This window comes from Cygnus olor, chromosome 6 (assembly GCF_009769625.2).
Source record: "Cygnus olor isolate bCygOlo1 chromosome 6, bCygOlo1.pri.v2, whole genome shotgun sequence".
NCBI lineage: Eukaryota > Metazoa > Chordata > Aves > Anseriformes > Anatidae > Cygnus > Cygnus olor.
The window spans coordinates 17,837,870-17,865,831 of record NC_049174.1 but is presented as its reverse complement, the minus strand read 5'-3'; the positions used below and the strand labels follow the sequence as shown (position 1 = coordinate 17,865,831).

General features: G+C 38.4%; 1 protein-coding gene and 1 long non-coding RNA gene across 2 annotated transcripts in view; one reads left to right on the top strand and one right to left on the bottom strand.

Annotated features, from left to right (window-relative positions):
- Positions 1 to 3: 3 nt before the first annotated feature.
- Positions 4 to 16,995, top strand: LOC121072435. The gene is made up of 3 exons (XR_005821211.1): positions 4 to 804; positions 1,757 to 5,030; positions 7,434 to 16,995. It is a non-coding gene; the product is annotated as an uncharacterized LOC121072435 (long non-coding RNA).
- Positions 14,802 to 27,962, bottom strand: part of ATF2 (activating transcription factor 2) — a 41,648-nt gene continuing 28,487 nt past the window's right edge. Inside the window, 2 exon segments of the mRNA XM_040562025.1 lie at positions 14,802 to 17,429; positions 23,348 to 23,453. Of these exon segments, the coding sequence (XP_040417959.1) occupies positions 17,203 to 17,429; positions 23,348 to 23,453 (333 nt within the window). The 3' untranslated portion in view covers positions 14,802 to 17,202.

Here is a 27,962-nt window from a genome sequence, read left to right as displayed (position 1 = left end):
CCCGAGGCGAGGCGAGGCCAGGCCGGGCGCTGCCCCCCGTTGTCGCCGCTGCTCCGTGAGGGGAGCTGCTGGCGGGGCCGCCGGGCACGCCGCGGGCGGCAGTCGGCCTGCGTCCCCTCAAACCCCTCCTGAGGCACCGCCTTGGAGCTGCACGCACCTGGTACAAAAGAAAGAGCGGTCTTGTCAACAACCACCGCTTGCTTGTGAAAAAAACAACTTTTTAGAGCAGGGTGGAAGGCCAGCGAGTATTTCCAATAGCGTGACAGCGGGTGCGCGGTCCTGTGCGGAGAAGGGCGTTGTGGAACCCCCCCCCCCGCCCCCCCCAGAGCTGTTCAGGCACGAGAAGTTTCAACCAGCCCGGCTGCCATCGACTTTCGCTGCCCACGACTGTAAATCCTAGGAGTAAAATCATTTGAGTGAAAAGAGAGCGTCACGCCCGGTGTGACGCTCTGCCACAGTTTGCATTTTTAGCCCGAAAACAAATGCTTAAAGCAGCAGTTAGTTAGCACTCGGCAGACCTTCCCCAGCATCCGTACGATCAGAGCTGCACGACGTGATAGCTCCCAACCTGTCAGCATCGCTTCACCATGCAGACACAGCCGGCGTGTGCTGAGAATTCAAATCCAGCCCGGGCACGAGCAACGCAAAAAGTTTACTCAAAGTCAGTTAATTACAGCTGTGCAGATCCCACAGCCTTCAGGGGACGTGTGGAGGCAGTGGTGAGGGCACTGAGGAGCAGCAGGCAGCCTGCGGGACCTGTGCCAGTACCTGCAATACGTTTTCTTTCAAGGAGGCGACATAAAGGTCTGTCTGAAATACGAATGCTTTGTGCAGTGAGGTACACGTGGTTTTGTCACTCTAAATTGTACCTAGCCCTTTTGTAGAGAGCAAAAGGGAGAGATTTTGTAGGAAAGATGTCAAGAGCTTTGAATCTTGCTTTAAAGGTCGTTTGAGGGCAGTCAAAATATTTGAAAACGTGGTTTTTTTGGTGATATGCTTTGCTTATTGTGCAAAGCTTTTTTTTTTTTTTTTTTTTTTTTAAATAAACATTTCATCTCAACGCAGTCATTTCCTCCCTTTTATTTCTTCCCAAATGAATAGTAGCACGACGGACCTGATTTCATAAAACTTTTTAATTTTGCAAGTATAACATGTGAAAGTTTGTTGAGCAGCTGGGCTACTGAGAAATAATGAGATTAAAATAGATGGAAAATGGTTTGGAAGAAGCAACACGAATAATCTTTGCCATTCTGCCTCCACAATTCAATCTTTGTATGCACAGAGTGTTTTGCTTTCCTTATTTTTGAAAGGAGTTAAACCTTCATACTTTTTTTTTTTTCTTTCTACATTTCCTGGAATTAAATAGCAAGCTGTCATGTTAATTTCCCTGAATTAGATAACCAGCTTTTATTCTTCTACTACTCCAAAATCTGTATCGCTATCTAGTGAACTACTTGTTTACATTAGAAATGTTTTCTTGTCCAGAGAAAGTAATACTGTTTTTCATAATAAGCGTTATCAATACTGCAGTTGTTAAGGTCAGCCTGAGTAATTAGATCAGTCTTTTCAATTGTCTAATCAAGTCTTTGGTATTAATGCAGTTATGGCTAAGATTTAAGGAAGTGTGTTGGTCATTCCACGCTTAGTTGCTATCATCATATTTTACTGTGCCAGGAAGAGTTCTGCAGCTGATCTGAGTTTTCAAAACAAATTGAGCTGGATCGTTATTTCTTATTAAATTATTTGCATGGCTCAGGAGTGTGCTTTGGCATGCGAAGAACAGCAGTGGCTTTGGAAGGGACTTTGCGGTCAGCCTCGTACCCAGAGCTCTCCACCTGCCCTGGTAGGTGGCACAGGCGGCGTGCACACAACACTGTCCTAAAACTACAGCACGCCTCACCAGGCCAGCACATCTTGGCGCACCCATAATAAAGTTTTAACAACTCTGGGGATTTTGTTAGAGAGCTGGAGCTCTCACTCACCGGACTCACTCACTGTCTGCCGCTGGGGTGAGGAGGGGAGGAAACGCTGAAGCGACCTGCACAAGGCCCCCTCCTGCTGCCGCCCAGCCCCAAGGCTGCAGCTGCTCCCTCACACAGAAGAGGACCCAGTTTGGCACTACCGAGTAGTTCGCCACTGATTTAAATGGAAGCAGTGACGACCTGGGTATTCTGTTCCCCTCGATCTGTAGCCCCTGAAGAGCCCTCCTTTTAAAAATTGGTTTGTTAGCATCACATCCCGTGGGAAAAGCATTGTTACACTTGCCACCTGGTAGGAATGTTCTGGGGTGTATTTACCGAGATTGTACCTAAGAACAAAGTCTGCAGAGGAGTAATAGAGATGTAAGATGCTATCCTCTGGTCTGCTCGTTGTCTTTCAGTTGGTTTCTTGCCTTGTCCCCTAAGCCTCATGGCTCTTTAAATCCCACAGGCAGTTTCTACTGCTTCACTCTCCGTGTTAAGTTTCCTTCCTGGGATTTAGGGCTGGTTTCCAGTGTTTAGATCTTCATCTTGGCCCCTGTCCTTGTGCCCCCTCACTTTTGATACCAAGCGCAGAGCGCAGTGGCCCGCTACCCACTGTGGTCTTCCTTTGATCCATCACCTTGTCTGAGGGTCTGGTACAAAATTGCTTCTAATTACCAGACATTTATTCTTCAAACCTTAACTAATTCACTAATCATATGTTGATAAATGAGATTTTAAAATTAATTACTGACATTTATAAAGATTTATACACAACTGTAAAGAAAGGTTTCCAGTTTGTAAATACAATATTGTGTGAAGGAAAAAAAACATAAATTAAAGCTGTCCAGTATTAATGGGAAATAGTAAAAATGAAGACGCGGTGAAATGTTACCTGAATAGGGGTAGCATCTCATCACAGTTACTGTCTTCGTGCAACAGACCCCCTTGACAGCAGGAAAACAGCTCCGTAGAAGCCTTGTCATGTGCAGAATTTAATTTAGCTTCTAATGTGTAATTGCTGGGAGTGCCTGGAGCAGGCGGGGAGCAGCCAGCGGCTGCGTTACTGAGCGCCTTCCCAGTTCCTCTTATTTGCAACGCAACATTTACTCCTTGGAAGACGGTGAGGCAGATTTCTACCACTTGCTCAGTAAGATAAATTCAATTGTTCTATCTAATTTAAAAGTCATCAATAAAAAGTTGGAAGACTGACTACCAAGCTTTCTTAAGCTTTCTAGTTAAAATTAATGTTTGTGTAAGTGACAGCTACTTCGACGTAACATCAAGCCTATCACCAAGTACAGAACTGGCATTGCACGTTACCAGCATTTTGATGCCACTGTTGTTCATTACTAATGGCAAAGTCGTTTAAACCTAACATTATCCAGCACTGTACAGGCACAGAGGGAGGCAGAATCCCTGCGCCAAGTACAGCAGCCACGAGCAACCTTTGCAAACCAGACGTGTTCGGCGCCCTGCTCGGATTTGCGCCAGTCTGTAGATTTCTGCGGCAATAAAATCTTTTTTCCCTTTTAAGCTGTCAAGATATTTTTTCTTTTATCTGCAGGGTGCAGACGAGCAAAGTAACAGTTACAGGGAGAAACCTGCTCGTTGAATTTGATGATCATTGCCAAGGAAAGCAAGATATGTGCACCATATCCACCATTCTTTCTGTTTTAAATCACAACCACAACATTATAAAATCACTTCTGGCATCCTGTCCTGATCAGTAGGCATTGCACTCTATCTCCTAACAACTTTACAGTGGGTGACGTACATCTGTGAAGGGAAAAATGGGCTTAACAGGACTGCTTCTGGCTCTCTGGGTCATGAGAAATGTTTAACAGACTAAGTGACATCAGCAACCTTTAGGAGTAGATTTTTTTTTGGTTACCCCAGAAGTGAATACCCCAAGATCTAAAGGGAAGCAGCACAGGAACATGATCCTAATTTCAAGACTGAACTAAACATCTTAAACTTAACATCTAAACTATTTGCTGTGTTTAGATTGCTGCTATGAGACATCATGCCATTTTTGACTGACTGACTTTGACAGCATCAAAGGAAAAAAGCTCACTCTTCTCTATGCTGCCTGAGCAAACCCCTTTTCAAAATAATTCTTAAAGACTTCCACATTACGGCTCCCACTTAATGGGATTTCCAAGGCATCTACACAAATGTGATGAGAAATATATCAAGAAGAGATAATATGGATAGTAGAACTATCTATGGATCTTGAGAAAATCCTATGATCTTAATCTTTGATGTAATTTCCTTTAAAAAGAAAGCCTGCATCCGAATTCCTCTTCATAGCCAGCTTTTCCCATGCAACGGATGAAAACAGCAACACCTTACAAGAATACCCACCTTTGCCCCCTCTTTGCTCTAACACTGCTGACGCTGGAGCACCAAGGATGCTGGGCTGGCTGGATCTGAAGTATGCCTTCTTTTGCTCTGCATTAGGTGGCTACCTGCAGCTTCTCAGATAGGTAATTCTTCCCTGTCGTCCAGTTCAAAGGTTGTTTTCATATCAAGAACAACCTCATTCCCATTTTTTCCCCCATGCTTTCACCTTCAGTCCATTTGATTTTAAGAGTGCTGTAAGGGTGAAATTAAAGGTGATTGTCATGCATAGGAATTAATGAGGCAGAATCCTAAAATGATCTAAATGTTTTGGGTCTCTCTATTCAATAAGCATCACCCAAACTCCTCGAATACTTTCAAACGTGAATGTAAAAGTACTTCCAATACTACAGCCCTGCAGAGGAAAGATGGCTCTTTCTAAGAGCAGGAGCTGGAAAAGCATTGGAAAACAAAGTGTGCTATATGGAAAGAAAAAACCCTGAGCTACCCAAATTTCTTTTGTAATTGCTATTGCATAGATTGCTAGATGTGACCAAAACTAGGTGAGACTTACCTCCCATTAAGATATGATCTTCCTGCGGGTGTGAGCACACGAACGAGGTGCTGGAGCTCTCACTGGGAAGGCGGTTGCGCAGCGTGTTGGTGCTTGGAGCCCAGAAGGACCGACGGTGGCACTCGGAGCTTCACTCCCACACCAGTTTCCAGGTGACACTGAGAGCAAGCGGTATGAGAACGGGCAAGTGACCAAACTGCTTAGAACTGCTAAATAGTATTTTTATTTGTGGTCTGAATGTACTTTAATGCTAGACTTGCAGCAAGCTTTCTTATTGCTTGTGTGTACACTAACTATCGTATCCTATCAGCAGGTACCTCTAATGCAAGATCAATTATTCATGAAGTTAATAAAATATTAGGAAATTTCAAAATTGCTTGCACTTTTGCTCAGATGTATGTACATTGGCATGCACTCTAAGTTACGTTTTTAAGAGTTCTGCATACAAAACCCACAATATGTTTTTGATTGCTTGCTTTATTAAGTGAAATGAACAGGGTAATTAAAGAAATTCCAGGAAGTTTCTGCTTTCTGTCTCCTAGGGACAAGCCTCAAGTGTCAAAGGAGATAATACTGATGGCTGTAAAACACCCAAGTGTGTTTATATTGCCTCTAAAATGCAGCTTGTAGCTTCTATTTAACTTTCATAATATTTCCTTTTTACACCATGTTTAAAAATACATATTAAAGCATTAGTTGAAACAGAGCTTGTATGTATTTGAAAAAGTCTGGTAATCACAATTTAAAAAGCATAAGGCAAGTCATTTGCAAAGTAGTCTTGGGAATAAACTGTTATGAATATAATTTTATCCATAAACACTGAAAATCAAGAACAAGCAAGCCATCAAAAAATCTTCAAGATATTTCTAGTCTTGACTTTCAAAACATCTTTAACCCCGAGCAGATGAGCTCCTACTTGACGCCATAAACTATGCCACAGAATCAGCAGTGGTCTCAGTGCAGTAAATCAAGACTTCTAGATCCACTGCATGGCTCTGAAGAATTGCTAAAGATATTAAACTTTCTCATAAGCAACCCAGACCTGCAGTTCTAAAGTGCTGCTGCATAGAACATCCAAAAGGGAGAATTATTTTGTACCAGATCTTCAACTTGCAGCTTTTATTCCCAATAAATAATGAAAAATTCTGATTACTCTTTAACTACTTTAAGACCACATTCTTTAAAATACTTCTTAGTGCAATTATCTGATTTTCTAATACCAGAGCCCTCTAAATTATTTCTACGTTCTTAGATAATCTAATATTACCAAAGCCATTCAAAAATAAAAATAGAATGTTTTTAATCAGGGAATTAGTTATCTGGCAGTTCTCATGCATCTTGCTTCTCAGAGCTGCATCGTCTAGGCTACTTAGGGGTCTTTGAAAGAATGTTCAAGCTGAAGAGCACAGGAAACGTGTAAGGGTATTTTAAAGCTCAGTAACCTGCTTTGTATGAATAAGGGTGGGTAGGCCCTGGCAAGGCAAAATTCAGCTCCTAATCTGATGCAGTTTTTGTGGTGTTTTAGAAAATGGTCTATATGAGTGAGAATTGAACTTTAGAAATGTTCTGAGAATTTCCTACTCTATTGACATATGCAATCTAGTTGTCAAGTGGAAACATGCAACATCCTTTGTAGAATGAACTTTAATGGGCTGAAGATGCTCCTAAGTTCAAGTCTCAGAGTGTTTAGATAGCAAAAGCCTTAGATAACTAATTTGCAGTTCAGCCGTGTTTCCCATACCTTCTGCCAGGAAGACTTTCGAAGGAGAATATAAAATCTTTCAAACTGAGCGAGCAAGCATATGCACTGCTGGTACCATTCAGCTTTACTGCACTTATCACAGCCAGCTCTGCAAGCACTCAGGTAACAGCAGCAGAGCACAAAGAGAAGCACGGAGTAACACTGGAAATAGCTTTCAAGACCAGCATTAGCTCTTCAGGATCACAGGGAGATGACATTAACCAAAGCAACTTCAAAGAGCTGAAATAGATTAAAGTTTTTCTCTTAATGATTTTAAAGTGTTATTGAAGGGATCAATAGGTTTTCCTGTTAAACAAACAAGCTGTTTAAATCAAGTATTCCTGGAGAGGAGACAAACCACCCCTGGAAGTAATAGTGGGATTTAATTAGGATTTGAGATTTTCACTATTCATTAATTGATCTGGCAGTCTCAAAATAGTTCTAGTGAAGGCGAGTTTACAGCAATGATTCCTTATGAAAGGACAGAATTACCTGATCCCTTCTAAGCCCTTTTATCTGTGCCAAAAGGCATGATTTATTATGTGCTTTCCACAGAGAGAAACTTTGCTGTAACTGATGCCACCGTTTTGCTGGGGAGAGGAGGGCAGAGAAAGGGGAGAAAAGAGTGTTATTTCCCCTTCCTTTAACAATAAAACAGTTGCATCCCTTGACTGCGAACATTTTGCTCATTGTCAACTAAGACATGTGAAAAGCCCCTCACAAAGCAGAACTAAATTAACAGATATCCAGGTCCTAAATTGGCAGTGCCAGAGACAATTACTAAGACTTGGTGTGTTACTGATTCTCTTTACAGGACTATAAAATGTATCAGTTACTTGGACAACTCCATACAACATGAGGAAAGCGAGGTTGTTGTAAGATGCAAGAACAGCTGGCTATTGCCATGACAATCTGTGTGTTACCAGAATTGCAAAAGAACGTGAGGATTTCTGTTCCAAGGTGTCAAAGCAACGCACTATGCTACAAGCAAGCCCCGTAACTAGCATCCGTCCCTGTAAACAGATCCACCTTGCTCTTTCAAAGGAGGTGGAGTTGTGCTAGAAGTCTGATCCTTACATCCAAGGTACGCCCCGTGGGGACCACTGCAACCAAGTAATGCCCACCCCGGCACTGCAGGTGGCAGCTGAATCAAGTTCAGCTCTGCAGCTGAAGCTCACCGGACCTTTGCACTGCAATTGCAAAGCTCATGTGGGTGGAAGGTGTGGTATGGGGCTGGGACAGACCCCTCGGAGCTGAGGACTTTGACTCTCATCAGCTGTTACTGCCAGGAGCCAAGAAAATGCCATGTGCCTGCTTTTTCTAACACAGTTTGCTTTGTACCTGAAAAATCTTCACCAAAGAAGGAGAGAAACAGAGATGAGAAGTGTGCCCATACAGGCAGGGAATAGGGAGGGAAAGGTAGGACCCCCCCCCCCCCTTTCCTAATGCTGAAATCCTGGTTCTTCCTCCACCCCATCGCCTATAAATGACCTTCCATTTCCCACACGGAGATCCTGAGCCCTCAGTTCTCTCCAGCTCTGTCATCCCCAGGCGCCTCTCCTCTGGCATGCCAGGAGTTCTGACCCCATACCTGGGTGATGGTCGTGTTGATTGGTGAGGAGAACTAAAACACACAGCAGGCACTAGCACTTCTGTTGGCAGGCCTAAAGAAGCTCATCTCCCACCTTAGTTTGTGCCTTTCACGCTGTTGGGGCTGTTTTCTCTTCTGAACCCACTTTGGCATTCACGTGGCTCACGAGGTGAATCCTGAGGTTTTCCCTGAATTCAGCAGCCGTTCGGTGTACTGCTGGGCTGGGATGCTGACCACAGGCAGCAAGAGGTCACCGTGTGTTTACAGGCTCCTTGCAAAGGCAATCCTGCCACCACAGTCACTTAGTTTTGCTCTTTGTTAGGAAATTCCTAAACTGCAGCTGAGCTAACCCCAGGCAGGACAGAATTCCTCACACAGGGGGTGGAGAGGATGAGATGCAGCTGGCTGGCTCCTCTTTACAGCTGTGCATGTGGCAGTTTTAATTTAAGCAAAATCAGAGGTCAGCTTGCACAACTGGTCTTGTGATCTGCATATCACTACACGAACCTCAGGCCTGTGGCTACATCCAGGACGTGCTGCTAACAGGAATTTTGGGCAAAGTAGGGTTGGTGGGGCAGATGCTGCGAGCGTCTTGCGTTGAGACAGGGTAGCATGAACCAGTAGATGGAGAAATTCAAACTGTGGAAAAAAACAGATACATTAACAAAAGCAGAACCCGCCCCAGTCACAACGAAGCACAAAACCACTGGCAGATGAAAGACTGCAGCTCTGTCTTCAGTCAGCTCTGCTTCTAACGCGGGAGTACCCCCGTCAGTGGGCTCAAATCACAGGCAGGGTATGACTGCTGGGTCCAACCCCCAGCTCACATTCACAAATGCATTTACATATAATTTCAGGGAAAAAAAAAAGTATTATTTTTTCATGCTGTGCAAGCAAAGCCTGCTATTCAACTCCAGCAGCTAGTTCACAGCAGCAACACTTCCAGGAGTGTATTTGAGAGGCTAAATTTCAATTTCGATGTGTTTTAAAGCTTATATTCTCTAAGCAGTCAAGTAGGCAAATTGTGCAATGAAGGGGCTTGTACAACTAACTAAGAGGGAACAGTTTCCCCTTACCTCCTTTGGGAATGAAGAACCAGAGGGAAAAGCCCCCTACCAGGAGAGGGACAGGTGAGCGTGGAGTCAGCGAAGGCAGCTTTCAGCTTCTCTTCATACAGCATCAGCCAAATTAACGTTTTTGTCTGCTACTAGTTAACAGCGAGATGTAGCCTGCCAGCTACGTCTGAAAGTTTGTCCGGCCCCTAGCAGGGGAAAGCCCGGCTGCCTGCACCAGGAGCAGAGGAAGGAAGGGAGTTTTCAGCAGCGCTGCCCAACGGGGGATGCAGGCGCAGACTCGTGGGAGCTGCGCCTTTCCCCAGCCTCTCCATCTTCCTCTCTCAAGCGCTTTTACAGCTCAATGTGCTGTAAAATGCAGGATATCAGCAAAAATACCTACACATTTTATGATAATGTAAAGAATGTACTTGCTCAAAACATTTAGCAGTTACCACTAGATGGCATTTCGTTCCTGAGAAACTGGAAACCCACAGATTTTGAATTACTTGTTACAGACAGCAGGAAATAGTATAAAATGGAATTACCTCACTCCGTTAATAATTTATTATCCATTGTCTTGTATAAGCAAGACATCACTAACACAAGATAATTTTACTTGCCAACTTATAAATCCCCTTTGTTTAACTATAGATTGCAACTCCTCTCTCCAGCCCCCTGCTCGGTAGGCAGGGAGCTGAGCTGCAGTCAGCACTTACCAGTCTTCTTCACATTTTTAAATGAAAGACAAATGTAAGCCAGTTCACAGACTTGGAGTGTGCCATGGACAACTGCCAGAAATGCTTTGCTCCAGTAACTGTGCACTGTATTTCCTGTGCTATTTTTGGATAAATCCTCAATACGACTGCAGTAGAAAAAGTAATTCGCATTCAGGACTAGAGCTGTTACGAGCCCCAGTTATGGATATTATACTTTGTGCCAGGACATTTTAATTTCAACATGTACAAGCAAGCTGTGATGTACACGATGACATTTCCATTCTTTGTCTCCGCATGGTACAACACACCATACTCCGAGGTGCAATCAAGTTCTACTTTGCACACCCTGGAGTTGTATGGAGGCGTCTTGTTTAGCGTCTGCAAGCTGCTCAGTACTGGATGAGAACAAAACAAGCAAGAGGATTTCCCTTACTGTGCAGCAAAATGGAAGACTGGGAGGTGAACTGTTAACTTCTACGGAGTAAGAGACTAGAGCACAGTTAATTTTTACTTATGGAAAGTCAAAACAGCTCCAATAAACATACTTACTTAATTTTGTATTTATACAAATCTACATACGTGGATATTTTTTTCTCATTAGATGATCGTAAGTACCACTGCTCCAAGTATATAGGAACCTGGTCAACAGTTCATCAGAGCAAAATTCACAATCTGAGTATCAATGTAACACCCAGCACTTTTATGAGAAAACGTGTGAAAACCATCCATGTAAGAATGATTAAAAATACCATTATTTCCATTTTCTAAGGAGTACTGCAGGGTCAAAAATGGGATTGCACACTGACAGGGTGATCTGCATTAGCATATTTGCATACAAGAGGCACAACCTGTGCTACTTGCAGCTAAATGCTGAAGACTGGAGACTTGCATGTCTAGAGAAGCTGTTTTGAGATGGCTCTTGCACCATTACAGAGATGACAAGACTAGAAAATGTATTTGCATCCTATTTAAGCTTCTTTGTTTATGGTTTACTGCCCTGTGCCAGCTTTGTACACTTTTGTGAAATACTTGCGCAGTGCTGCAGATCAGTGGCACAGTACTTAGCTTGAACTAAAAGCTTTTTCTTGGTACACGTTGTGAGATGGACAACTGAAATTGTAGTTTTTTTTCCTTTTTTTTTTTTTAAGAAGTTATTTTCAAGTTATTGTTATCCCTAGCACCTTGATTCTGATCATTGTGAAACCAAACAAGAGGATTCAGTATGAAGGCCAGCACACTGACAGAGCTTTAGGAAGGTCAGAAAAACTTTGGAAAAGATTCTCAGGAAGTCTTCACCCCTACCATTGCAGTGCAGCACAAGCGCTGCTGGAGGAGAGCCATTCGACGACGACGCAGAACCCGACGCAGAACCCGCAAAGGAAAGAAATGCAGCACATGACAGGAACAGGAGGGCTGCTGCTGGAAGCCCAGAACTAGCTAGGCTGCAATGAGTTACCAGGCAAAATTAGGAGAAAAAAAAATAATTTTCTGGATACAAAGCATTTCAAGCAAAAAGCAATCCCCAAACCAAACTCTTTATTGACTACATAAAGCATTGTAAAGACCAAAGCCTAGGTTCTCCACACTGTAAAGACCTGCTTAGGCATGTCTTACATCCTTCTGCTTACGCCCATTGTCCCTCCCCAAGGCTGTGCATCTGCCCCATAGAATTGCGTTCTGGTCAGCACAGTTCCTAGTCCCATTTCTGCAGTTAACTTCATTTTCCACGGGCATTCTGAAAGAAAAGCCAGCCCAAAAAATCCCCAGACAAAACCCAAAAGATACTCCACATATGCTCTGTGAAAAACGAGTGAGGTTCCTGTGTAATGTAAAGCTGCATACCAACATGCTTCAGAAACACTTAACTCTCAGGTGTTTTTTGATATATACTTAATGTATCTAAAGTATACGTCTCACACCAATGTCTCCTGCTGTTAACAGCTCTTCAGCTCCGGTGGCAACAGCCACAGTAATTGCTGCTTGCCACGGACAAGGGTCTGGATGGCTGTGGCTAGATCAGGCGAGTTCTCCATACCTTTCAGGGTGGAGCCTTATGGCAGCATTCAGAGAACCCACGAACACTAGTATCAAAGATTTTTGAGCAGCTGAAGATCTGAATTGAGAACATATTCAGGAAAAAGCTTCCCTGTTAGGCTAAGCTACTGCAAGGTGCTAGGTATGACAATGACTTCAGAGGAACAATTTCAGCCTTGGAAAGATGCAATGTTGGGTTACAAGAAAAAAAAAAAAGACACATGATCAGTAGGTCACAATACACAGAAATAGTCATTTACACTCACATTTCCTTTGACTAAATTATTGTTTACCAGCAAGACAGAAGCATAGATGGTGATTAGCAGCCAGCTAAATCAGATTCTGCTCTCCTATTTGGGAAAGCCTGATTACAGAAGGTGCTTTAGTTTAAGTTAAATATTTTAAGATAATGATGTACTACAAAATTTTAAGTGTCTTTTTGGTTTAGTAAGTATATATTTTTGTTGTTGTTGTTGTTTTTAAATTTAGCTTAATACTATTATTCTCAAGAAACATGAGCTGGACTGAAATAAATCAGCAGACATCAAAACAAAAGTTTACGTTCTCCGAAGCTGTGTGTTTATGCCAGTTTAACTATGTCAAAGTAGTGACGCTTTCTTAGGTAGACAAGATCCACGGTATCTTAAGCTCTTGGTGCCTGGCATATTTTAACAGCCATTTCTGTTCTGTGGGTGTGTGTACCCTTATCTGATAGGTGAACACATCAGGAAAAAAAAGTTGTAATAAATATACTTGCATAATCACAAGACTTTTATGATTAAATATTAAATCTCAGATTAAATTCTGCTATATGTAGTTTATTTTAAAACTTAAGAACCTTCTCTCTCCTTTTCCCCCAAAATGAATAGGAAAAAAAAGTGCTTGGAAAAACATGCACCATTATAAAAATGATTAACAGTAGACGGACAGAGACTTTGAGTAAGATTTAAACTGGATCAAGTTTACCTGTCTTGTTATTCTACTGACAGCCATGCAATCAGATTGCAACTAACCCCCCGCCTAGGAAATGGGAAGCTCTGAAGGTAGTTGCACTTTGCACAATTATGAAGCCATCAGCGTACAACCTGTGCTCCCTAGTAGTGCTCCTGACTTCTGCAGAACATCTCTAACTTCTTGAAATAAAGGTTGCCATAAAAAGCAAATATAACCAGGGAGAAAGTGACATACGAAACCATGAAATTCCACACTAAACACATATATACATTCTCCTGGGCTCACCAAACAGAAAAATATTTTGGAGAGGAAGCAATTGAAGAACAAGAGAGGTCATGATCTTAAATTTTGGGAGAAAAAAAAAGTCACATTAAAAGCTGGAGTTAAAAGGACGAGAAACTTTTTTTTTTTTTTTTAATAAAAAAACTTTTTTCATGATGGTGTCATCTAGACCTACCCCTACACAGTGTTACATAAGACAGGTTCAATAAATCATACCTGTACCACTGTTGGCAGTGGTTAAAAATAAATGTAAAGAAAATACTACTCTAAGGTATCTTACACTTACTGCTCTGCAATGTAAATGAGTGCAGTTCAAATTATTTCTCCACTGAGGGAGGCAACAGGCAGCACATAAATGCAAACAACCTTCATTAGACACATTGTCATGAGTATATTAATCATGTCAAGAAGCATTGCTGGAGTTTCCTTCAGCATAATTTAACATACCTTACTTTATTAGGATGCACTTAATTTCACTATGTTTTCCCCTCATTATCATTTATGATGACCAATTAAAATGTTTGTGTCTGTCTCTAAGCAAATTACTTCTGTAATTCCAGTAGCTGAAATCACCACTCATCCAACACTTGTCATCTAGTTCCATCAGTGTAATATCTTCATATCTTTATTTGCCCAGCCTATATTAGCATTTTAAAGAGAAAAAGCTTACTTGGATTGGATATTTACATAAAAAATGATTTTTTTTTTTTTTTTTTTTTTTTACAGTGGGGACGGTTGGTTGTTTTCTTCCCCTGCTGCCCTGTTATATAGCCTTCAAGGTTTTTTCCTCAAAACGACAAGCATAACTCATATAGTTAGGAAAAGAAAATAATGAAGGAACAGAGGCTTGGGCACTATTCTTATACTGAGCTTACAGTTGCATGCAGTTTAAATTTAATTTCCTTTGGTCAATACATGCAATAATTGCATGTACACAGCAACTTTACCTCCTTTTTCCCCCCAAATCCTCCACATCAGTCTAGCCAAGAGCTTTTCAAACGATAACAGGATATAGCGCCTCATAGATCATGCTTTCTACATTCATAAGGCCAAACTACTTTTAATATTCTAACAAACATGAGGGCATGGTTTCTTCTCAACCTTTCACAACAAAACTACGAGCAGTTCATCTGACTGCATCTGTAATTTCCTAGCTTCATCTATATTAATTCGAGGTTAAGATACTTTGAAAGTTAGCTGGAAATGTTGATTACACACAACACTTTTGCTGTGGCACTCACTGCAATCAGAAAAGGCTGAGCAAAGACTGTGATCACCAAGCTGTTTGTGAACTCCTTCTGTGGATTACCTTAGGCTCCCGGACCTGAAGATACATGGCTAACTCCCCAGAAGGTGCTGGATCTCAACTGCAGAGCAATGGGATTAGGCTTAATTTCTAAAGAATCGTACGTGTTTTTACACACATAATGTTATTTTTTATATTATAGTAATGACTTCCAGAAAAATGCTGATAATGGCAATGATGAAGAAAGAAGTCCGAAGACAGTGCTGCCTTTTAGAACAATTATAATTTCATTAAAATAGGAACATAACTTAAAGATAGATTTTATTCTCTTCGATGATTTACTCATGCAAACTGCACATAAAAGAAAACAGTACAGTTTGTGAAACATGTCCAATGTAAAGACCCAAAATGCTAAGTACAGAAGTAGTGTGACATACGTCTCAAAACGGAATCCATGGTAGTACGACTAATAACTTTTCTCTATTTGCTGAACACAGGTTTTAATGGTTCTTTTTCCAGCCCCACTGTTAAAGTCATTAACTGTTTACATGTCTCCTATACACTTATGTACTTATTATACAAGCGCGACAGCTTTGTTATAAAAAAAACTCCACTTATATAAATATGGTTTAAAAAGCCTTTGTGTTTAGGAGAGCAAATTATAGCATAATCAATGAGGCCTTATCTAGTCCACCAAAACTACAATGAAAAGTGACTGTATAGCTTTCTTGCAGAATTCACATTTTGTGCCTTTGCAATTAATTTCCTTCTCACAAGATGTCCATTGTATTTTACCATCCCCAAAACACTCAAGAAGTGTTATTTTTTTTTTCCTTGAAATTGGGAACATAAGACTTTAAAACACACAAGGTTATCAACTCAACTTTGTTTTAAAATACAAAATATTTAGAATCCTTATTATTTGCATGCTTAAAGCCCTGCAATGATACACATATGACCTAGATATTTCTTTGTCCAGTTTTCATTATAGCATGGTTGTATATATATCGTGGAAATTACGATTTTTCCTGTGGATCAATTACATTTTTTAGATTTAAAATTGAATCAAATAGAAATTTGATGGCACTGACACTTAAAAACACATAGTATAGTGTGGAGAAGGAAGAGCAAATGAACTACACAACCCATTATAAATGCATTAAATCTTTGTTATATACATAATGGAATCCTGCTTTACTGCCAGTTGCTACTATGCATCTGTTTTTGCTATTATACAAAGATTTCCGACCCGAAAGCACACATCTAATTTTTTTTAAACAACTTAATCTATTGTAAAATATTGTACTGTATTTTGAACATGAGTACAGAATCAAAATAGATAATGGCACATTTAAAAAACTCAATATCCTACAGATGATTGGATAATGAGAAAAAGTGTACCTACAATCATTTCATCAGAAACAAACTACATCATGGAATGTTAGTTATCCAAGTTCGCACAGTAAATAACATTTTAAAACTGCAATCACCTATCAGCCAGCATCACATTGAAGGCATCTTTAAACATTCAAGCAAAAGACTGCTGGCATTAACTACTGAACCATTCTCACGCACACACCACACACACCACATTATAATTACATTGTTTCCAAGATACGGTAGATACTGATTTTTTTTTCCACAAGAAAGGTATCAAAATTTTTGCTACTAAAAGATGACAGTGCTTACACAAGAATTAAGTACAAGTTAGCTTGCAAATACAAGACAATGACAAAAAAAAGTCTTGAGTTGTCTGAAGAAGGATTTTAGGCTTTTCTGGCATCCAAAACCATGAGTAAACTCAGTCTGCAACTCAAAAATCCACAAAATATCAACCTACCTTGGAATACTAAGTATTCCGTATTTGATAACCCTGTATTTTACAATATGCTTGCTTACTGGTTTCAGCCTAGCAACAAAGGGTAGTTACAGATATCTAGCTAACTGGAGAAATAAAGCTCTCCTCCTCCCATAATGAAAGTGTTGGAGGAGGAAAAATAACCTGACATCAATTTAAAAAAAAAAAGGAAAAAAAATCTATTTAGTAATGATCCTCACCTAGGATAGGTATGTGCATAAGAGTACTGTATCTCATATACTGTACTGGCCCTATTAAACAAATTAAAAACCCCAACGGTTAAAAAGTCAACCAAAATGCTATACATAAAACAACCCAAACATTTTTCTCCCAATGTTCTTCCTCTCATAATGTGCAAAACAACAAAAAGGCAAAAAGAATAAAAGCAAATTTACTGTTACTGTCTTTCTCTTGCCTAGTGCTTTATGACCTTGCTAGCATTGCAAAGTCAATAGGGACTATGCAGAACTTTGGTATAAAATGTCACATAATATTACTATCACAGTCTGGGGGATGACCTTTAGTATTTCACCCCAATGTTTGTTGAAATAATACCAAATTAAAAATGAAATAAACCACATTGTACTGTACACACACTTTACACATTAAGCACAAAAAATAACTAGTAAACCTAATACTTAAGAAAAAAAAAGTCTTTGCAAAGAGACTAGTAACTGGTGTTCTGTCTCACCTTCACCTGCCAATCGTTAAAGCCAAATTTGGGTTTGATTTTAAAAATGACTAATTTTAAGCTACAATTTCTCCTAGAAGGAGACTGGTCTTTTGTTGATTTCCCTTTAAAGTCACAAACGTATATCTAAGAAACTGATGCAATGCAAGTTTTTAATCAACTTCCTGATGGCTGTGACTGGGAGGGAGGCGCCATGACGATCTGGGAAAGCACTGGCTCTGTGCTCTGGTCCGCCATCTGGGTGAGAACGGAGGTGGCCACCGCTTCGGCCTTGGAAGTGGAGCTTACGCCGTTGGAGGTGCTGACAGAACTGTGCTGAATAGCTTCCGTGTGTGGACTGCTTGGCACCGATATGTCTTCTGAACTGTCATCTTTATCTGCAGCTTAAGAAGAAAGAGTTATTTATTTTTGCCCCCTCACGATGCATACTACTTCCAACGTAACAGCAATCACCTCCCAAATAATTCAAATTCACAGTATGACGTAGTGCAGCAAATTACAAAACAATCTTACTTCCTTTTTTTTGAGAAAACACTAACTCCATAAGCAAAAATATGGATTGCATTATGGGGTATTCAGGAAACAAGAACATTTTCACATTGTCAAAATCACGACTAATATTGTCCGATGTCCCGCCTAGTACATCAGTAAATCAGCTGATGGGTGCGACGCCTAATTCTAGTGATGAACGCTCATGCCAATAAGCAATATTTATAGATTAAAAATACTACCAGATCTCCTAGTGCTATATGATTTGGCTTTAGATTTTTAACAAGTGCTATTTACTGCATTTGCTTAGTAATCAAACAAGAGGCTAATTCTATGTTCAATAATACTTGAGATTGCGAATACCATCTCTGGAAAAAAATGTCATTTATACCATTGTATTAGTTGGACAATACTTCCACAAGTTTTCAACCCACATTCTTGTAACACAGTAAAAGTTCAATAACTTCTTTAGTATACAAATGTCTTTTAATAAAATTCAAAATTATTTTTAAGATCAAAGTTGTAATATCTTTAAGAAGGTGTTCTCCATAAAACTGAGGTGAATTAGCCCTTCAGTTGCATCATGTTTTCTCATGACAAGAGTTAAAAAAGATAAAAAAATCTTACTCTACAAAATTAGAATATACAAAATTAGCATAATTTAAAATGTCTGTCACACAAACATCCTAGCCATGCTAGCACATTCATCTTTTTTGCCCACCCTGAGAATTGCAAAAGCTAGCCAAGGAATTATGCAAACACTGACAAGCAGAACTCTGAATTAAAGACTAAAAAGCAGAAAGAAATACACCATTTTTCAATCAAAATTAAGTCTGAACACCTCTGTATCGCTTTATGCTACTTAGTGTTTTTCAAGGCAGTGTATAAAACTTTTGTGAAAAATACTTAAACCAAATATATAGATGGAAGATGAAGTCCTTTTTAAAACACCGCTGTCCACTGTATAATACAACAACGTAGAAAGAGACACACAGACATAGCCAGGAGAAGTACAAACCATTTCTGGTGACATAGCAATAGAACACAGATTGGAACACTACACTTGTCACTATGTGGCAATGGAAGACTATACTAGTCTTTGCAAACCCTTTCAGGTTTGCTTGAGATTGGCCTACAAGTTCAAATTATCCAGAGAAGAGAAGGGAAAGGATGACACTAACACTAAAGCTATCATAGCCTCATTTCCATACAAAACCAGGCTAATAGCAGTAACTGAACTGCATACAAAGCAAGAAAATATGATGAAATGAAGTTTATGATGTACTGAGGTTTGTATGTCATACTATAAAATTCACTCAAGTCCACAACATAAAGATCTTTGAAGCAACCCCACGCATACTAAGAACCCACTCCTCATCACAGCCTGAAAGTAACAGTTCTGTTATTGACTGTGTCTGGAAAAGAACGATAAGGTCAAAGAGGATGTGTTAGTCAGTGAAACTGCATATTTCTTTCGAAGGACTACTGCCTAGATGGACAAGGTAACAATTTCTCTTATAGCCCTACTACAAGGGCAAGTACATAATCATTTGAAAGCATCATACTATTCTTATCCACAAGGCTAGCTATTTTCCAGATTTATTTTTTTTTCTCCCAAAAAAGAGATCTTTCAAACTTCATATGCATTAGATAGATGATATTGAGCTAGGTCTGCTGACAATTACCAAACCTTAAGATTACATAGCAACTGAATACAGCAAGAAGAAAACTAAAGTACTTCTGAAATATGTTTGTAATCCTTAGTAGGATTTGTCCATTCAAGAACAGGAAGAATATAAATGAGTGCCAATTCAGCTCACATTATTCAACAGGATTTCACATTTGCTACACTTCTACTGAGACCTGCAGGATCTGATGTGAAAATAAATAAAAAGGAACACAAGCAAACTTTCTTAAGAACAGAAGAACTCTAGTGCCACTTCCTGAAAAATACTGAATCACTATGAGAGCAGCATATTCTTCCCCTAAGACAGAAAGAAAAAGCACTGAGTGGGAAATTGTGTATCAAACAGTCTCCCCACTATCACATCTTTTCCTCCTCTTCAAAGCTGTTCTCCTATGAATCTCAACCTAGCTGTTTTTTGCTGTTTTTTTTTTTTTTTTTCCCAATTCTTGTTGGCCATATCATCCTTATCCTCAAGAAAAAGATGAGATTTAAACGCTGTAAGCCAGAGACAGAGAGGAAGTAGTAGATCACCTTTCAGCCAGAGAAGGAAGATCTTCCATTATTCTATATCCTTCAACATATACATTATTACCACAAAAGAAATTTTTGTGATAACATCACAATGACAAAAAACGTGAAAAGGGCTTGACTTCCTGATTGTGCTCGGCTCCAGAAGACCATACAGACAACAGAAGAAACAGTTATGAGAATACTCATGATCACCAACATACAACAGAAGATTTTTTATCATTAAGCACATGAACATACTGTGCTGAAGAGATAAAAGCACGTCATTCAGGTATTTTCAAATGCTGGGGTTGTGGTGGTGAGCCTACAGTAGGCAGATGACTATATGAGATACAGACTTAACACTAGTTTATAATAATAGGTTTGACTGAAAGCGTAAATACTTGCAATAAATGCAAAGTAATATTTAGAAACAAGGTGCTACCCTAAAGAATAGCTAGTGTGATTTCCTTCATAGTCCTAAGTTTACAGGAACAGCAGCCAAAAACTGAATACAAAACTCCATTTGAATACAGAACACCAAGCACTGACATAATGGGATCCACAACTCCTTTCGGTCCCCTGATACCTCTAGAAAGGAAGCCCCATGGTAATTGTCAACTACAGAGGGACAACAGAGGGACTCACTGGAAAATTGACATTTCTAGGCTTGAGTTGGCTTTTGTGAATACTCCTTGCAGTTGTTGAAGGACTGTTGCCTATCCAGAACAGGCTGTAGGAACACAGTGGTTTGAGTTACCTGAGGTCTGAAACTGGTTAGTCAACTTCTACTGTTTCTTTAAAACTAACTAGGGAAAAAACACAAAAACACTTATATAATACCACCTGCACTACAGCCTCTATTTATCTTCCTTTACATTAAGTTTTGTACACCTGCTCTTGAAGATTATGATGTCCTTTTGAAAAATATCTAAACCATTTTTTTTTTGCAACTGGAATTTTCACAACACATTTTCTTCTCACAAGTTTTCACCTTCTTCCTGCTCTAAGTACAGAAAAAAATGAGAAAAAACTGAGAATGGCAGATGAATTTTAGAAATAATCTGGTATTGAAGAACTCAAATGAAAAAATAATTGAACAGCATTTAGATTCCTCCTACATATTACAGGACACTCTCCCCCGCTCTCCCCCCCAAAAAAAGAAGTGTTAAAAGCTAAATTCAGAACCAGTACCATTCTTCTTTGGGAAATAAAAAAAAATTAAACTATCCGAAAACTCAAAAACTGCTATAGGGTTTCATTCATACTGCTTCAAAGCGCAATAACCATTTCTCTATTTTTTTTTTCCTGTCCTGATGATGCATATTTTTGAAGCAGGCTTTTGAAATAATGAAAATATGACTCCAAGAACAATTTTCAAAGAAAGGATATCTTCATTGTTGTGCTTTTTACTTGCCCTGAGGCAAAAACATGCTTGGAAAATCCAAAGAACTTGAAAGTTATGTAAGTAGGTGCCAAAAATACCCTGCAAAGCAATAGATTATTTCTGCCTATTTAACTGCATCATAAGTGAAACCCCATTAAATTGTGGACTTAGCAGCTAAAAGACAGTCTGCATGGTATAAACTAGCACCGTCTCAGCAGTGCACAATATTCAGCACTGCAGGAGCTCTGTAATCTGGTGTCTTCAGTTTCTTCCACAGAGACTGTTAAACCACTTGGTACTTTTCCAAAGCAACTGAACTTACATGACATGATGAACATAGTATCTTTATTTAAAAATACTTTCTTTTAACAGTATTTTCATGAACGTATTATCTGAAACTATTATTTCCTCTCATAAATTGTACTGTGGGTAAATCAGTTAGCCAACATGTTTTCCTAACAGTATTCACCTGAAGACAATGTGACAAGATTCTTCCAGAGGGATGTCATTGCAACTATCATTTGTGCTGAACTTTGACTTTCAAAAGGCTTAAAAAAACTAGGTGAGCTATGCCTCCAATTTTGTTGCTTACTATTATTGTTTTCTAAAATATAGGCTTTTCCCAGTGATATGTATTTTAGGACTTATTCATTTTGCTTTCCTTAGTAAATTAGGAATGTCATAATCCTTTCTGAGGGCAGAAAATAAACACTATTACTAAACTGTCTGGCATTAGTACTTCAACAAAGAAATCCTTAGCGTATAATTAGCTTGCCAGACTTATGTTTAAATATTTTTTATGCAAATTCAGGAACATGTATCCTCCAAACATCAACGTTCAAGAAACCTGCATTTTTTTTATTTTAAAAAAAGAAACCCTTGCATGTATAATGTTATTCCCTAGTAGCTTCTGTATGAAATTATGTTGTTCTGTCAGATGGGAGCCATAATGGCCTCATCCCTGCAGCAATCATTGTTAATATAAATCCCAAACATATTTCTATACTGTTCCAATTTACTCCAAGATGCTATTTTCTGTCTTGTCAAAATGACTGGAGATCAAAGGACCAAGATTTATAAGCTCAAAACTGACAAAATCAGTATTCTAAATATATATGGCAATAGAGAGTTGCTAAATCTCCTGAATCTTTTAAATTAAAAAATATTGCCCATTCTGATGAAACTGCTTACAATGACTACAAGTAAAGATGGTGGCCATTAAGTTTATCGCAAGCACCTGAGGATCTGTTTGCATGCAATACAAAATGTTCCTTTATTCTCCTGAATTACTGACACTAGCAAATTAAAATGAAGTGGCTACATATGGCAGAAACAATCTTCACATTTACAAATATTCTGAAATATCACTAAATCATAAAAACGAAAGCTGTGGGTTATATATTATGAATGTTGCCTAATGCATTCCCGGCTCAGTTATTTGTAACAAATTTGTGTACAATGGACAAAATTGGCCATTTATTCTACAGCAGCAGCAGCTGGTTCTGGCACTGTGTATCATATCCAAAAATGAAGTTACAAGTCAGGAAAGCATAATTAACCTTTAAAATGCTGGAAGGATAAAAATCAAATGACCAACTTTCAGTAAAAATATGTTTGAGAAAAGAAGCGTTACTGAAATTCTCAGTATCCCCTTCAGTATTGCAACTGCTTTTTAAAATACCCTGTATATAGAAAAGTAGATGCTTAATGTGGAAATAAAAACAACCTAGAAGACATTGTACAGTAGGAGCCATGAACCTGCATCTGATTATTTTAATAGCTTGACTGATCCTGGATGTTATGGTAAATGAGGACAGCTGTTATATTACCTCTACTGAAATCTCATTACGATAAAGAAAAAACCCACAAGGACCTTTCACTGTACTAGGCTAAGTATAAAAAAAAAAGCTTTATCATGTGCTCTTAATACTTTAATCATATTTTCCAAAACAGGTGTAGTAACCTATAGTCTGTAAATGCTAATTACCATATGCATTTATTAAGCCAACATAAAATCTTCAATGATATATAACACATCAAATGAAATGATTTAAAAATATATTTCTAAATATCCCATATTCATTCCTGCCTCGCAGTAACCTTCGAGATTTTTTTTTAAATCTTTAATGTAATATTAGAACTGCACTTCTCATTTTTAATGCTCATTCGGTTCACTTTGGCAGTATTTCATTGATGCAGCCTAAGGCTATAGGTAATGGAACATTACTCACTATGATAGCCAGATTTCTTCTGCATGGCGGTTACAGGGCAATCTTTATGAGCCAGAAGAAGCTGTTTCAGCTGTGCCACTTCATTTCTCAGCAGGGTGACTTCATTCTAGAGGAGAAGAAAGTTATATACTTTACCAGGCTCAAACTACATACATTTTGAAGGTAAGTATTAAGTTTTATAAGATTTTCAGTTGTTCGTTTAGGGGTAAATAAAATTCAAGAAGTTTCCATTTCGTCTATATATAGCAAAAATGTATACATTTCTTTATCTTACAATATTAAATCTTATCTAAAACTTGACTAACTTTATGATTTTTTTAAAATTAGGAAATGCTTTTATGGAAAATACATTTACAGTTTGCAGATGCAGAGTCTACAAATAGTCTCATTCACATGATCCAGCTACTGTAAGACTCTTCTATAGGGTTTTATGAATTCTAATCAGAGTAAACCTAGATTTAGCTAGCCACATTTTAACAGATGCCACAGCCAATGATAAAAAGTTAAAAAAAAAATCAGCCAATGCAGAATTGTTTTTTGGGAACTATATTTGTACTTGGACTTTGGAAAAAAATCTCAAGTAGTGGAGAAGAATTTGGAAAATGTCTGTTGATTTTTACATTTCTCTTTGGCAACCATGCATAAACCAAGTGTTGTATGAAGGAAAAATTAATAATGATGACAAAACCCTGAAGTGTCAGTCAATACCACTAAATGGAGTGTAATCTAGGAGACAGCACTTGCAGAATCTAGTGACAGGGCTCATTCCCAGGCTGTGCCTTTCCACTACCAGGTGACCTTGCGCAAGGTCATTTTTCTTCTTGGCACTTCAGTTTTCCCATTTGTAAAATGGAGGACGATACTTACCTTCCCTGTAAAGCTGTTTGATATCTACGGATGGGAAACAGTACATAACCGCACTGACAATCCAAACTGAGAACAGTACGGCATTGTGATAGATTGATTTTCATTTAGAACAGTAGAAAAGCTTTAGATATCTACAGAATCAGCTTATCTGAAATGCTTTTTGATCCCCATATCTTGTCATGATATATGCTTTTCACGGGTTAATTTCTTTTAAATCCAAGTCTTTTCCATTGGTATTAAATACTTAAAGTTACTTAAACTGTAAGAAAACCTACATGAGTGTAATACATACCACACATAATTGGTAAATACATATGTTTATGCATTTGGGAGCAAGTTAAAGAAAAATAAACATACAATAATTGGATTGCAAATACAATTACGTAGGAAAAAAGATAACTAAAAAGATTCTAAAATAATGAAAATATTTTTAAGAACAGAATTTATTTGGTTTAATTACACTAAGTAATATGATTTATAAATACTGTAACTGAACTATCAGATTTTCAAGACAAAGCTTCTCTTCATGTCCTCTCCCTCCATTTAGAGGATAAAAATGTCAAGCCTTTATACTTGCAAAATCCTCTTAAAAAACTATTAAGGGCTAATTTTCTGTTCAGTCATTTTATTGTGCCAAATATCCCTTGTCGAAACTTTATATTTAAAACAAAAACAAGAGCTGAAAGAGAGCCAAAAATCTGACTTCACTGATGTTCTAATAAAAGAGAACTGTGATTACAAACAAAAAAGGTCACAATGAAAAAAAAAAAGGAAAAAACCCCACCCCCAAAATCTCTACCAGCTGTAATTACATATCCTGAAACCTGTTAAGGAAGCACTCTACTTGTACCTCCAGCTCTCAGTCTCATCTTAGTTCACCATGTTGTTTACTGAGGAGCCACAAGTCTGGGTGCCAAGCAGGCAGCTGCACAGAACTGACATGGAAAAAAAAATGCTGATGTAGTTTTGAGATGCTTCTTAATAACGTACAGGAGCAGCAAAGTCCAAGAATATGAAATATACTTCTGTTAGTTTATAGGAACATTGGCAAAATAAATGACCAAATCAGGAAAAAAATTTCAGAAAGGTTCTACCTTCATCTCTCCCATTTAAGGGAGAATTTTATACACAACAGGATATATAAAAATGAAGTAGCTGTTTACCACTGCAAATAATCTAGTAATTATGAAAAATGGTTGAAAAGGCAGCTTATAGATTAATCTCAGTTGTATTACAAATACTAAGAATTTTGCTAACAAGAACATAAAAGCAAGTATATTATCTTACATTAAAGCAAATTTGAAAAAAAAAAATGGAACAGCATTGCTATACTAAGTTAAAGTGTTGAGGTATACTCATTAAATACATAGCTAGGCCTGTTAGCAACATGACACTGTGTGCCAATAGTGCCATATTCAATTCACAAATGACTCCCGAAAGTAGAAGCAAACACACAAGGTATATGCAATGTCACAGAAAGGCAAGTCATGGTCGCCATTTACATGTCACCAGCACGGGCCGCTTTTCACGGGTCATAAAAGGAGGCTGACAGAACCAACTTCCATATACTTTGTAGTTTTCTCATTATGTATGTGACAATATTAAGTCTCTCCAACTAATTCAAAATACATTAACGTGATCTTCTTACAGAAAACAGGCTAACAAGAAGCAGCATATGAATAAACAATTCAACAGTTGGCACGAAGAAAGATGTAGAGTTTTTGCGCAGGACAAATAGTCCCCTTCATTTTTCAGAAATCAAGTCAAGAGTAGTCATTAATGTTTCTTTAAACAAGCATGAACATTACCCCATGTACTAAAGAATTTTTATGTTCTCACGTTTCAACAGCACGTTAACATTAGAAGGCAGGTTCTGGAGGAAAGCATATCTATTTTTACCTGTACTCCATTTTTCATAAAATATTTCCCTTCTGCAATCTAACTAAGGTATACCACGCTGTGTACAATATGTTCTTTGTATCTGCCGAGTTTTTCCTGGATTCAAAATGCACTTGGAATCAGATTAACCCTTACACTAAGCAAGGTGTTGGGCAACATTTTGAGGTATATTTACCAAGACTATTAGCAGAGACAGGCAGATATGGGGATAGTGGATCATCTGCAGCTGAGTTAAACACCAGTCTTCCTGTTTCTTTTGGATAACTTCAACAAGATACCCCTTTGTGGGAAAGGACCTTTACTTAAGTGCATTTCTTTCTTAACCTAGCTTTCCTAAAGCAGCTTCTGCAGCATTGGTACAAACCACCACTGACTGCTGATAACAGAGGTCTTCTAAAACCTGAAAAGACCTCCTAAGGAAGACAGGGCATTCTTCTAGGACGCTAAAGTAACAATAACTAAACTTTGCCCTCTAAAGTTACTAAAGCAACAGTGACCAAATAGAGACCATGTTGCACACTTCAGTATGTGACACTGCAATACAATTGGGTGACCACTGGGGACACATTGCCAACAATTCCTTAAGAACGTGTTACATAGCATACCATATCTTGCACAAAGGCAAACAACAGGGTATATAAAATTTAAGATCAATAAACAAATCAACACATGAGTAGAAAACAGTCCACAAAACGCAAACAGTAATAAACTTGAAAAAGTTGGAAGCATGAAGTAACTTACATAGCGTATAGTAAAGACTAGTAAAGGCCAATCTAACCTACATACACTATTGACAGGACGTAATTGATTAAAATTATCCTTTAAGCAAAAAAAAATGCTTAAAGAGAAAATTACATTCAAAAAATTTAAAGTAAGGAGCTACACTTTTCTCATACAGAATTTCATCTACAGAAAGCTGAAAACTATGGAACAGAAGAATATACATAAACCAAGTAAGGCTCTTCAAAATTGCCATGTACTATTAGGGAGCTTTCAGCCTTAAAAAATCTTGACGTTTACCTTAGAACCTTTGACACAGACATTACAAGAAAACTACTGTGTTGAAAAAAGTCAGAAGTGTACTGTGAAGCACTGCAATGCAATTTCTAGTCATTTTTGTATTAACCTACTTTTGGAAATACAACATCTCAGCAAATTCAGCTGAGCAGGTCGTTTAGATATTAGACAAAATATGAACTGCTAAACCCTAACACTCAGTCCATAAAACTGTACTAAGGCAAAACTCCAAACTTATTAAATTTACTATTAAATATAACATAAGTAAGCAAGCATGGGTCATTACTGCCCACTATGCTGATCAGCTGTGTTAGCCTGTCAAGTGAAGAATTATTATGGAAATAGAGGATTGATTACTGTTTTCACATAAAATACAATTTAATTATTTCTCTGACATTCAATATTCTTTACAAGTCATTCTGTCTTCACAGTTACCAGCCTTGCTTTTGGCAGACTGTGAGAAAATTCTTTTTTTTTTCAGTTAACTATTACTTAATTAATGCTTGGAAATCTGGAAATCTTTTGGATTCCAGATACGTAAACAAATAATTAAAACCACAATCAAAATTTAGATGCAACTATAGGTTTAAGCAATGCACACTGTTAAATAGAACAATACGTGACATGGACAGCCAGTTATACTAATAGTTTAGGAGACATTTAAGATCACTGTCAGTGTTCCATGATGAAATCATGTTTTAGTGTCTGCTGTGAAACGAAGTGTAAACTTGATTTCCATTCTGACTTTAGATTCTAATCTCATCTTATTTCAGAAAAATGCTGTTTCTTATTTCCAGCAAGATTGTCATGGCTTTGGTTGTAATACAGTTAA